This window comes from Rhinolophus hipposideros (assembly GCF_964194185.1).
Source record: "Rhinolophus hipposideros genome assembly, chromosome: 22".
Taxonomy (NCBI): Eukaryota; Metazoa; Chordata; class Mammalia; order Chiroptera; family Rhinolophidae; genus Rhinolophus; species Rhinolophus hipposideros.
Window position 1 is genome coordinate 21,046,415 of NC_138068.1, and position 13,007 is coordinate 21,059,421.

At 45.3% G+C, this 13,007-nt stretch overlaps 1 protein-coding gene across 1 annotated transcript in view; it reads right to left on the reverse strand.

Moving 5' to 3' along the window:
* Positions 1 to 370: 370 nt before the first annotated feature.
* CHMP4B (charged multivesicular body protein 4B) overlaps positions 371 to 13,007 on the reverse strand; it is a 41,961-nt gene continuing 29,324 nt past the window's right edge. Inside the window, exons 2-5 of the mRNA XM_081033890.1 lie at positions 5,561 to 5,738; positions 3,638 to 3,752; positions 2,484 to 2,610; positions 371 to 1,247 (exon numbers count right to left, since the gene is read on the reverse strand). Of these exons, the coding sequence (XP_080890016.1) occupies positions 1,183 to 1,247; positions 2,484 to 2,610; positions 3,638 to 3,752; positions 5,561 to 5,738 (485 nt within the window). The 3' untranslated portion in view covers positions 371 to 1,182. The remainder of the gene's footprint in view (positions 1,248 to 2,483; positions 2,611 to 3,637; positions 3,753 to 5,560; positions 5,739 to 13,007) is intronic.

Sequence of the window (13,007 nt, forward strand, 5' to 3'; positions counted from 1 at the left end):
GTTTTCAATGCACCATTGCACCAGATGGGCCTAGTCAGTGGGAACACCATGGTTTCCAACAGGTGGAGGCTGCTGTCCTGTGGGCATTGCCCATGGACGCTGATAGAGAAGAACTAGGGAAAACCCTGGAGCTACAAAGAACCAACTCACCCCTGAACTGTTCCCGGTGGGTCCCCAAGGGAAGGCTATAGATCTGTGGCTTTCAGAGCCTAAACACAGTTCTAGGAAGACACACTCTGCTCTGGTTCAAACTGCTGATATGTCATGCTCAAATCTTCCATATGTTTCCAGACTCCACTGGACCATGCTAGCCTTGAAAGGGTCAACTCCTGAAGCAAATGACAGATTGATTAAACACAACGGCAAAGTATGAAAATTAATCGAGATATTTAATAGACAGTGCAAACCATAATTTCATCTGAATATAAATGTATGCACATGTTTCCAATGAGTTATCTATCAGTTATCACAAACAGCAACAAGGACCTTAGAGCCATGTTAGAAAAATGTATAGCTGGGATTTAACTCTAACAATCTCATTTGCTCTCAAGTGAACATCATCCATTTCAAATTAGTGTCACAAAGTCCAAAAGACCAGGGGAGTGGGAATAAGGAATGGGCTAGAGTAGGAAACACAGGGGCCAGTACACAGGTGATGGACAGAAATACAGCTCTCGAGGAAACCAACATCAGATGCATTATTACAGCTAAGGACAAAGCCTATCTATGGCTTTTAAAAACCGATTTTTCTGCCAGGACCATACAAGTCTTACAAAGAGATGTGCGACAAGTCAACTGACTTAAAAGGACAGAGACTACATTTTTAGATCATTTCAACTGCAAATGGTCGACCCTTTCCATTGAGGTTCAGCAGTGGAGTTAGCGTAGTCCAGAAGCTCAATGTTGGATTTGCAAATACAGTTTATTTTACAGAAATTCAACATTATAAACAGCAGGCACCTCCCACCCCACCCCCCTACCCCCTCCCCCCACCCACCTTGCTGGGTGCAGACCATGCTATGCAGAATGAGCAGTGACGTGGCCCTACTGCTTTGGAGGGAGATTCGAGAGCGATGGAACCTGCCTGCACCGTGTCCTGCCTGCCCCGCACACGCACACGCACACGTCTGCCCGCTGTGCAGGCCACCAGAGTCTGTCTGGGCCCAGCTTGCGCTGGATCAATTAAATGGTTCCAGCCCAGGTCTCCAATTCCTTCATGTCGTCGTCTTCCTCTTCCTTCTTCTTGGCTATATGACGAAAGAAAAGGCAGTTTAGGAGAGCTGGCTGCAGTCCTCTCAATGCTGGCTGGGTGCCAGGGCTGTGCTACATGGCGTCTGCAAAACAGCCCTGCCCGTGCAGCCACCTCATCTCCGGGCTATCAGCAGACTGCTTCTCTCTGTGCCTAAAAGCTGCAACGTAAAACTCCAGATAACCAGGCATACTTGCCCCAGCACCTCCATTCCACCCATGGGGGGCACGGCCAAGAAAGGATTCCACACTGAGAGTCAGGATGCAGGCGAGGCCTCAGTCCCTGAGGCCCCATGGTGGGGGAGAGTGGGAACCCCAGAAGAGATCTAATCTTCGCCAGCCCCGTCTCCCCTCTAAAGTGGCTTGAACCACCTCTCCATACCCGCAGGGGGCTTGCTGGACAGCGTTGGGAAGCCCTGTGTACGTACCCCACCCTGGGCAGCTGACTCGACTCGAGGGGCCGTTTCCCCCCTGAAATGTGGGAGTGAGGTGATTCCAGCTTGGTCACACTCTGGCCCTGGGTGCCCTCTCCATGCCAAATCAAACTGCTTCACCTTTTCTAGCTCTGTGTGGAATACTTCTGCCCAGCGGTGAATAATGGTGGAGGGAAGGGAAAGGAGCAAACAGAAAGAAATGAAGGGTTTTCTAGAACCAGGTCTCTAAAAAAGCCACGCTGTTTCCATCCCACCATGACTGCCTCTGAGGCCCTGGGCTTTTCCAGGTATGCACAGCACAAGATTCTAGACAGAGAGCAAGAGCTGTCCTGGAATTAAGCTCTCACACCTTCTCCCAGTGCCTAGTATTTTCTCTTCTTTGGTGGTGACACAGGGAAAATTATTCTAGAGTACTACCAGAGTCCCCCTTCATCCCCAAGGGTACCTCTGGTAACATCTGGAGACAGTTTTGGTTGTCACAACTTGGGAAGGAGGGTGCTACTGGCATCTAGCGGGCAGAGGCCAGGAGTGCTACTAAACATCTATGGTACGCAGGATAGGCCGCCCTCCCAGCCCCGGACCAAAGAATGACATGGCTTTGTCAACAGTGCCGAGGTTAAGAAACGCTGTTCTAAAGACAACTGGGAATGGGCACGTAACATTGTCTCTGGGGCCGTCATAACAGATCCCACCAGGTTTTTAACCCTGGGCAACTCAGGACCCAAATTGAGGCCAACTGACCACGATTACCCACCACGTGGGGTCATGGGTGTGTCATGACTCTGGATAAGAAGTACTCACTGGGTTTTGATGGTAGGGCTATAGAGGGAACATTTGGTAGAGGGACTGTTTCAGGTCCACTGATTTCCAGCAAATTCTTGTCTAGTTCCTCCTGTTCTAGTTCTTCTAATTCTGCCATGAGCTCATCCTGGTAAAAAGAAGCACAAGAATGAGAGACACCCCCGGGAATCCCAGCCCTCTCAGCAGTACCTCTTGCCTGATGGCTAGGGGACACACACCCCTTCTGAGAAGGTCAAGGGGAAAGAAACTCCAGGTCCACACTTTGTGACTCAAATGCCCTAAAGATGCCCCTACTGGTGAGCAGAACACACCGCCGACCAGTTGCTGATATCTGTGTCCCGCACAAGGCTGTGTGCATCTTGAGAGAAGGGCCTGGATCTTTTCATTTCTGGTTTTTATCTCAATACTGGGCGCACTACGTGAATATGCAGGAATGCTTGCTGAATGGAATTTAACTTGACTAGTCCATCAAACTCTAGTCTGAAAACATGAGAACCCTGGTCCTGGCAGCCAAGGGTAAGAGCCGCAAACTGTTTTATCAGCTACGCTGTGGAAATCAGAGAACACAAAGAATCAGGTTCAGTGGAGAGGGCCTGACCTTCAGTAGACTCAATTCTAAGACAGAAGGAAATACCTTCAACAGGGCCTATTACTGTATTTTAAAAACCTAAGAGACTCAGAATCCTACTTGCTACAGCACAAACTGGTAGGTGGCCAAATTCCAGACAGATCCCTCAGGACTCAGATGTAAATGCTCCTTCGTTGGCTTCACCTTTAGCTCCGGTCAGAGTTGTCTGAGGACAAATCCTGTAAACTGCTCCACAGCATGGTTACTTCAGCTGCCCCAGCTCTGAGCCCGGGGCCCACCATGGAAAGATACTACTTGTCGAAGCTAATTATTGACCTAAAACCTGCTAAGGGGTCCCAACTAAGGTTTCTTTGCTCCACCTAAGCTTCTACCCCAAACAGTGAAAGCATCCCCCAAATTTAAGAATTAGGGAGGGTTAATACCACACTTTGTATGTCCAAATCTCTGGAGGGTTAAGAACTGGTAATTTCCAAACCACTTACTCCCTGCCAGAGAGCCGTCAATAACATCAAAGGGCAGCCGGTGTCATTTGTGAAACTTAGGTGATCTGCATGAAACCACTCACCTCGTCAAACTCTTCTCCAAACCCTACAGGTTTTGAAATAGCTGTTGAAATCTCCTCTGCAAGTTCTTGCTGGTCAGCAATGTCCTGCATTAACTCATCAACTTTATCGATGTCCCTTTAAATGAAATGGACAGATGTCATATCAACCATCAGTCTGTGTAAAGAGCGTCTGTGAGGCAGGAGCAGAAACCCTGCCCCATACAATCTGCTTCCCAGCTCCACCCCTACAATTACTCCCTGTGAGGAATTACTTTTTTGTCTTTATTGTCTCCTTCCTCCCCTTTAAAATAGAAAATCACAGAATCAGAGGATGGAAGTGTCCCTGGACGTCACCTAACCCAACATCCTAAGTAAACAAGGCTTAGCAAAGTTTGGTGCCACGGTTACATCCTGGGCCAACAGCTCTACTTCAAGCTCAAGGGCAACTATGTACAGAGGAGGTAAAATCACAGGTCATAAAATGTAGCCATGCCACTTGACAGGCCCTTCCCATCTACTTAAATCCACTCATGGCTTCTCTACTAGAGCCCAAAGGCAAACATGCAGAACTATTGTCTATACACTGTCAATCTCAATTGTACAAACATACAGTTAATATAATATATACACATAGACTTCAAAATGTGCACAGTATTTACTGAGATGCGCTTTGTGCTAGGCATCCTGGAGAAAACAGAAACAACAAACACGCACCACAGTTAGGAAGCTCAGCCCAATGAAAACCCACCCTCAGACAACATCTCACTTATTTAAAGGCTACTTTTTCTGCAACCCCACATTTCTAGAGCAAGGATCAGGAAACTTTTCCTGTAAAGGGACAAATGGTAAATATTTTAGAATTTATGGCCCATACAATCTCTGCTGGAAATACTCAACCCTGCTGTATAGCACAGAAGCAGCCATAGAAAATACGTAAATTAATGGGCACAAGTTATTTCAATAAAACTTTATTTACAAAAATAGATGGCAAGCCCACAGGCTGCGTTTTGCCAACCCCTGTTCTACAGCATGGTTGGGTACCCAAAAGGAAATAAAAAAAAAAAGGGTTCCAAGCACCCCCAAACGTATGCTGCCAAATCCAAGCACTGAAACACATGCAAAACTGTTCATGGGACAGGCCCTCATTTGGAGCCTAGTGTCACCCTGGCCTTTAATTACCAGTGAAACAAGTTTGGTTATCCAGTTTCTCAGGCCACTGTATATGGGGGGGTAGTAGCCACATTCAGGAGGGGCTGCTGAAGTCAAGAACACTGTCAATATCACAGCCAAAGCCTGCGAGCAAGGGGCGAGGCGAAAGTTCTACCAAGAGCCATGTAAGAATAGAGAGATCCTTCAGATGGGTAGTAGACTTGGGTTATCACTTTGTAAGCTGTGTAAATGTCTAATCATTATCTTGTTTTGTACACCAGAAACTAATAAAAAATGGTACAGTGAAAAAAATAAAAGATCAGTATGAATCAAGGGGGAAAAAAAGTAGCGAGATCCAAGGCCCTTGGAGGCACGACGTTTCAGGGGCCCTGAGAGCATCAGGAGAAAGCCACGGGCACTGGTTTCAATCCCAGGTCTAGCCAAGCTCATACATAACCCAGGGCAAGTCCCCTCCCCTCTCTGGGACGTGGCTTCCCCACCTTGATAATCAGAGGCCCGAGTGAGAGGGAGGTCCTTCTAAGGATCTTTCCAGCTTGAAACTATGCTCATCACAGTAACCCTGTTTCATTCCACGAGATCTGCTTCCGAAGGCAGCATGATACATAATCCAGTTTAGAAGGAATTCCCAAAACAATGCAAACTAAAACAAACTCAGGTGCCGGGATGGATAAGTCAAGGGGGCCTGCCCAAGGCCATGGCCTGGGCTTGCAGCATTCCCAGGTCAGCAATGTCTGCCGCGCGGCTGCCCCCCTCCACCCGGGAGTGGCCACGTACATGTTATCGTGGGCGGCTTTCATGGCCTTGGCGGCGTAGCCCATGTTCTTGAGCACCTCGGTATTGGTGTTGGCGTTCTCCAGGGCCTCTCGCTGGAACTCAATGGTCGACAGCGTGCCGTCGATCTGCGCCAGCTGCTTCTCATACCGCTTCTTGCGCTTCAGAGCCTGGAGGGCCGCTGCATGGGGAGGACACAGGGCGTCAGAGAGGCCAGACACAGTAATGCCCTAGAGGTCACTTGCGTCTTCTCCCTACTTGTAATGGATGCACCTCAGTTGCTTCCACTATAACAGAGGATTAATAATCTCTTCTATACAAAGAGCATATTCGTTTCTTCTCAGAAAATTAGACAAAATTCACATACTTCAAAATGTAACCAAGCATACAAGCAACAGTTCACATTCTCTGGTAATATCTCACACACACACACACACACACACACACATCAAAGTACGGAGAACCATCCAGAGAAAACAATGTACTTTGAGGTCAAAATGCCTCCAGTTCAAACCCCAGTTCGCAGGCGGAGGTGAGCTGCTTGGCTTCCCTGACAGTGGGTGCACTGTGAGAACTAAATGAGATGATACATGCAGGCACCTAGCAAAACAGCAAACAGTGGACACCCAAAACACAGCAGCTCTCATTATGATAAAGCAATTTTAAGGTGTCATTTTATGCCAACTAAATTACAAAAATAATAAATAATGCCTATTCCTGATCATGGATCAGTTAGGGTTAAAATGCTAGCTCACACATAGCTGACAACTGTAAGGTGTTATAATGCTTCTGAAAAGTGACATGGCAACACACAGCAACACCCATAATGATGTTCCTGCCCTCTGACTCAGTAATTTCCTTCTGGAAATATACTCAACGAAAGCAGAAAGCCCCAGGCCTGAAGATGGTTACTAGAGCATTCTCTATCATAGAAAACACAACAAAATAAAGACAACTCCCTGCCAGGGACAAATCTAGAGTCTGATCATTTGGGCACGTCAGTGTCATCACCTACCTCATCTTCTGGTGTGTTACGCTGTAGAGATCATCTTGTTTTAAACTGCAGCCAGGGCAAGCAGTTTGACCAAGGTAAATTTGTGGCAGAGCAAGGGCCCACACCGATCTTTCTACTCGAAACCCAGGCTTCCTCCCTCTTACTGCCTCCGTTCCCCTCTTTACACTAAACACCGTCTGTAGCCCACCTCTTAGACGGGTAACAAAGCCAGGAAGGAGGCTCAGCACAGACTCGAGCAGGAGTGAAGTGAGTCAGGGAAACTGCCCAGCCCCCACCATGACTGAGACAGCACTGGTCTCACACACATATGAACACACACATGCCCAGACACAGACACATGTGTCCCCCAGGTCTCCAGACCAGAGCCATCTCCTGCAGGCTGTAGGCGACAATCGAACACCTCCCCCACGGGGCTGTGGTTTCTCCCTATGTCACATCAGTAGATTCCATGTTCCTTCTGCTCACACTCCCTGTCAGCCTAGGACTGGGTCCTGAGAACCATCTGCCAAAGGTAAACAGGCTTGGCCGGCACGTTAGTCCACGGTTCCTCCAAAAGCAGCAGATAAAACCACCAGGAATATTCCTCCGGCTAAAGAAGAAAGCAGGCCAAATAGAAATTACAAAAAATCTGCAGAAGAACGAAATGTACCTCATTAAAAGCTGAAAAGCCATTCAACCTGTTATCAACCTTGTCCACCCGTCCAGATTCAACAAGGTGTTCTGAGCACTTTCTGCGCGGTAAGCAAGCAAGCAAGCGGCTGCAGCAATCCCATCCTCCTTCTCGAACCCAGTCATGGGGCAGAGATCCCAGAGCCATACTAACAAGGAGACGGGATCAGAAAGGAAAAGCGGCTCATCCAAGTCACGCTGCTGTTAGGTGTGGAGGAGAGGGCTGAACCACTGGTCTGCGTAAACCCCTAAGCCTCTGCTCTTCCCACACAGGCTCAGAATGATGGCAGGTGACTCAAGAGGGGCAGTTCTCAAGAGCAAACAATTAAGAACAAACATCTGCCTTGCTTTTCAGTGTCCTGAATGTAGCAGGAACCAAATTTATTCTTTCTCTATTAACATCATCGATTTAGAACTACTTTAACTTTCTCTCTGACACATTTCCAATTGGCAGTGACTCCCTGCATGCCAATCTTACAGTTCTCTGATCTTCACCCTACTTCTAAAATCCCCCAAACAATAAATAATCTATCTGGAAGCAAATTCCCAAACATACTAGGGAGGTAAGCAAGAGGCCCCCCATGAATGAAATATTAGGTTGGTGCACAAGTAACTGCGGTTTAAAAGGTTAAAAATAACTGCAAAACCCGCAATTACTTGTGCGGGGATATAAACCTAATACTTGTATCATTCATCTTTACAGACCAACATCCAGCACAATCACTAGTACACAGTAAGTACTTAATATATTGTTAAGCCGAATCTTCAACTTCATCTGTTTTTTACGTTTTTTTCTCATATATTCTGTATAGGATTCCTCGTGTGGGGTGCACGTAGGATTCCTCGTGTGGGATGCACCCATATTTTATCTCCTGTGTACTTCTGACTTAAAGGAGAAATAGTAATGTCTCATTGAAACACAGACTAAAACAAACATTTGTCAGGACTCTTTCCCTCCATCCCTCCTGGCTCATAAAACAGGAACTTCTCTGCAAGTGCCTGCCCTTTCCTCTGGCTTCACCATAAGGTGTGCCCTCTCTGAGACTAGGACAAGTCCCGACCAAACAGCCTGGCCCTCCAGCGCCCCCCCCAAGGCCTGCAGAGTTCACAGTCTCTTCCCCTCCATGCAGTGAGCTCCAGGATGGGGTCTGGCAGGGACAGTTGATTTGCTGTCCCCAATCTAACTCCTGTGTGTATTTCGCAACTGAATGAGAACTCCAAAGAGAAGGGATACACGATTAATTTCCCCCTTCCGTACATGGTTCATGAGTAAAATAACCTTTACATCTGACATGGAGCCAGCATTTGGGGTGCAAGAATATGTGTAAACATATTCACAATATGAACCACTCTGTATCTTACAAATGTGTGACACCAGGGTGAAGTATAGCTTAGGGCAAACTAAATGAGTAAAACGCCACTCTGCCTGCATACTATTACACTTAAAGTAAAAAGTACTCCATCCCAACCTTATTTCTGACCATAGAAATCCGCTTCTATATGTAGCCAAAGTCAAGGGCCAAGCCCAATGTTTTACATAAATATGTACCAGCGCTTACTGTCTTGCCTTACACTTCTCCAAATTCCTGACGGTTGATTGAAAAAACCAGTACTAGATTCTCACCAGAAGAAAAAACAATTCATAACTATTGAGGTGATGGATGTTAACGAAACTTATTGTGGTGATCATTATTTGCAATACTATATATATCAAATCATTGTTATACACCTACAACGAATACAATATTATATGTCAATTGTATCTCAATAAAACGGGGGGGGGGATGGGAAAAAACTCAAGTACTGGGTTAACAAGGAGTTCATCTAAACCAAATATTCAAAGAAGGTGTATATAAAGAAATCTCTTTTCTGCCAAAGAACCTCAGTGTCATTTATAAGCACAATGGCTTTAACAATTGAAATCTAACCCTGGCCAATAGAAGTTTAAGAGGCTGCTTTTAGATGGAAAAAAATAGTCCTTGGAATCTCCATGTTTAATTATGCCTTTGCTGGTTCCAAGAGAGTAATTACAGCAGCAATCACAGAATCTAATAACCAGCTTTATTGGCTCTGAAAGCTGAAGCAAAAACAACTCCAACCATGTTGAAATAAACATTGGTCTCCAGACAGTTGCTTCATTAGACACTCTAAACAGCTATTTGGAGGAAAAATATAGAAGAGATACCCTAAGAGGCAGAGAGACCAGTGGAAAAGACATTCTCCCAGGACCGGAAAGTCCTGCAAGGCATCTATTAGTGACTGTACAGAAACCATTTTCAGAGAATCCATCAGTTCAATACAACTAGATAGCACATTCCTTTCTCCTAGGCAAAGGCAGACTTGACTTCGCTTTGAAGTGTTGCTGAGGAAGGCAAGAGTGGCTGCCCCGATCTGGGGGCATTCACTACAGGGGCCATTAGCCTAGGACATCTCAACAGGGGCTAAGAAGTCATAACTGGACATTCGTTACTCATATAATAAAGAGATTCAGGCATTTTGGTGGAAGGAAGGCCCAGTAACACCCTCTCACTAAATGAATGATGGTGTCTACAGTTGTTTCAAAGACCTAAGATTCTACGTCTGAATTCATCTAGCAGAAGTTACAAAGAAGGGCTGAGGGGGAAGGAGGAGAGTGCTGCTTCTTTCCCACTCTCAGCATGAACTACATGGCAAACACAAACATACCCCAGAAGACACTTACACACAAATGCAACACTAAGTGTGAATTCTGAAGAACCCTCAGCAGCCTGGTCAAGGCAGGGAGCTCAGTGAAGCTGAGGGAACAATCATTCAGATGCTCCTTGTTCATTCTGCCCATGAATAAACCTCAAATATTCAGGGTACCCTCAGCCAAGAGAACCACGCCTGGCCCTCAAGCCACTAGTCACCTTGCTGGGGTCACCTGTCACCTGCCCTGTGTATATGGGCAACAAAAGATCCAGAGTCAAAACAACAAAGTTCCCCACCAATATCAAAGAACTGACAATGCATGGACGGTTATTAGTAACCATCACTGCACCACATGGCATTAGAGATCCCACCAAACCTTGATCAAATGAGTTACAATCTTGGCACCAAAAGCAGAGGGGGCTTAAAGGACTCTTGGAGATACTGAAGTCCAACCAGTCTCATTAGATGACAGAAAATATGATGCCCAGCAAAGGTGACACAGCTTGCCAGGCTCCTGCAGAGAGTTTGAGGAAGAATCAAGATGAGAACCCAGGGGTCCAGCCCAGGGCTCTTTTCACAACCTCCACTCTTGTTATCTGCAAATTAAGTTGCTATAAATAAACAAGCCGTTCCCCCGACATAAGGAAAACAGTCTGCCTAATGCTCTTTTATCCAATTTCCAAACTCTGGCCTTTGCAAACCCCATTTAAAAGCTCATGCTGACACATGAAAGACCTGGAAAGCTACCTGAAATGCTCTCCTAAGTCCTCAGTTAGAAGAAAAAGAAACAACGAATGGACAAGAGGTGCTAGTTTGCCTCACTCCAGAGTACCTCCCCGACATGCGTGCAGTTGTTCTTGCCCGTGGCTTCAGAAGACAGGGGCAGGGCTGGACTCCCATTTCTCTACCCTGTATAAAGGTGGCAGGAACAGCATGGATCTCCAGGGTCTACACAAAGGTCTCAGAAGCCAAAAAGCACCTTTAAGCTCAGACAGAGGCTGTTTCTGTGTCCATCGCTGCTCAGACAATGTCCCCGGCTCATGTGTGGAAAAGAGCCTCCTCCTGTAAGAGGAAAGGCTGTCCCCACACTGCTGTGTTTATTTCCACACAGTGGGTGAATTCAGTCAGGCTAGCGACGCCAAGAGCATCTTTCAGAGCAGTCACCTTCTCTGTTATGTACCTCCCTGTTGCCCTCATTTGCTCTCCGTGACCTGGAGCTAACGCACTTCATTTAGACATGGTAAAATAAATACTTGTGCATGACCAGAAAAGCAGAATCTGAAACCCAGCTGACTTCATCAGCAAACACACAAAAAGTACAGTACTCACTGCAAGGGAAAATTTTAGAGAGAAAGCAAGAAGGTCCTTATGTGTTGACCAGGGACAGAGATGAGAAGGGTGGCTGAGATGCTCCTCTAAGGTCTTCTTCCAGTTGTAACAATACATGAACCTACACAGTTCTGAGATTTCCATTAAGTAACTGACTGCAACAAACACAAAAAGCTGTTTTTGACTGACCCTGCATGATCTTGAAAATGTAATTACCATCAATACACTTCCTGAGGATTTCAGTTTTTCCTGAGTAATCAAGTTTTTCCTGTCCAATGAATTAGCAGTATCTCTAATTCATGCAGACTTCCTGAGTTGGCGAGTGTGGGGAGAGCAATGCAGCTAGAGTCCACAGGACAAAGTACCAGGGAGGAGAGAGCTGCAGTGTGAGGTTGAGGAGAAAGACAAACCCTGGAGATCTACAGAGTGTCCCCTGCAAGTATGCAGCAGAACACGGATCAGTGCATGTGTATGAAGAAACTACTAAGGCTAGGGAATGACCCACTCGAGAGCATTAGAGAGAACAGTGCCGGGTGCTCACATGGGGCCAGTTAGCTACAGTGTCTACTCCTCAGTCATACTGGAAAATCTCGTAATGCATGGGGCTTTCAGTAGAGTATTCAGAAGGGTCTTAGGGTCGTGTCTCAACTGTAGGGAATAACTAGCCCCAAACTCGATAAACATTGCTATGGGCCCACCTAACAAATCTTAAAAACAAGACACAAAAAGACAAACTGTTACCAAGAAAATTAACTATGCCCAAACAAAGCTTAAGAATATTTACAGAAATACAGAAACAGCCAGTACACAACAAGGTAAAATTCACATTTGACAGCCAATCAAAAGTTATGCAATAAAGTGGGTGATTACTATCCATAATGCAGAGGGGGAAAAAAATCAATCAATTGCAAGTAACCCAGAACGAATACAGACGGAGAATTAGCAAAGACTAAAATTAAGGAGGCACACAAAAGATATTTTTTAAAAAGACCCAAATTGAGCTTCTACAGAGTAAAACTATGGGATGGGATTAACAGCAGATTAGACATTATAGAAGAAAAGATTTGTAAACTTGAAGGCATAGCAATAGAAACTACCCAAAATAAAACGTAGGGAAAAAAAGAATTTTAAAATTGAAGCACATCAATGAGCTGTGAGGTAACTCCAAGCAGCCTATAAGTGTAATTGGAGTCCTCAAAGGAGAGAGGTAGATGAAAAAATATTTCAAAAAATAGCTGATATTTTTCTAACTTGATAAAAAGTATAAATCTACAGATCCAAGAAGCACAACAAACCGTGAGCATAAGAAACATGAAAATTACACCAAAGCACATAAAATTGCTCAAAACCAGTGATAAAAAGAAAACCTTAAAAGTAGCCAAAGAAAATAATATACATTACATGCAAAGCAACAAAGAGAAGAATGACAAAGATTTCTCATAGGAAACAATGCTAGTGAGACAATGGAACAATGTTTTTAGAGAACTGAAAGAAAGAAAAACACCTGCCAACCTAGACTCTAAACCCAGTGAAATTTTCTAAACGCAAAGGTAAAATAAAGACTTTATCAGACCAAGAAAAGCTGAAAGAATTCTTCACCAGCAGACCCACACTACAAAATATTTTAAAGCAAGTCCTTCAGGCAGAAGAAAATGACACTAGATGAAAATATAGCTCTACACAGAGGTAAGAGAAGCACCAGAAGGGAGAAATTCATAGGCAAATATATAATAAGGCTTTTTAATTATTTAAATCTTTTTAACAACA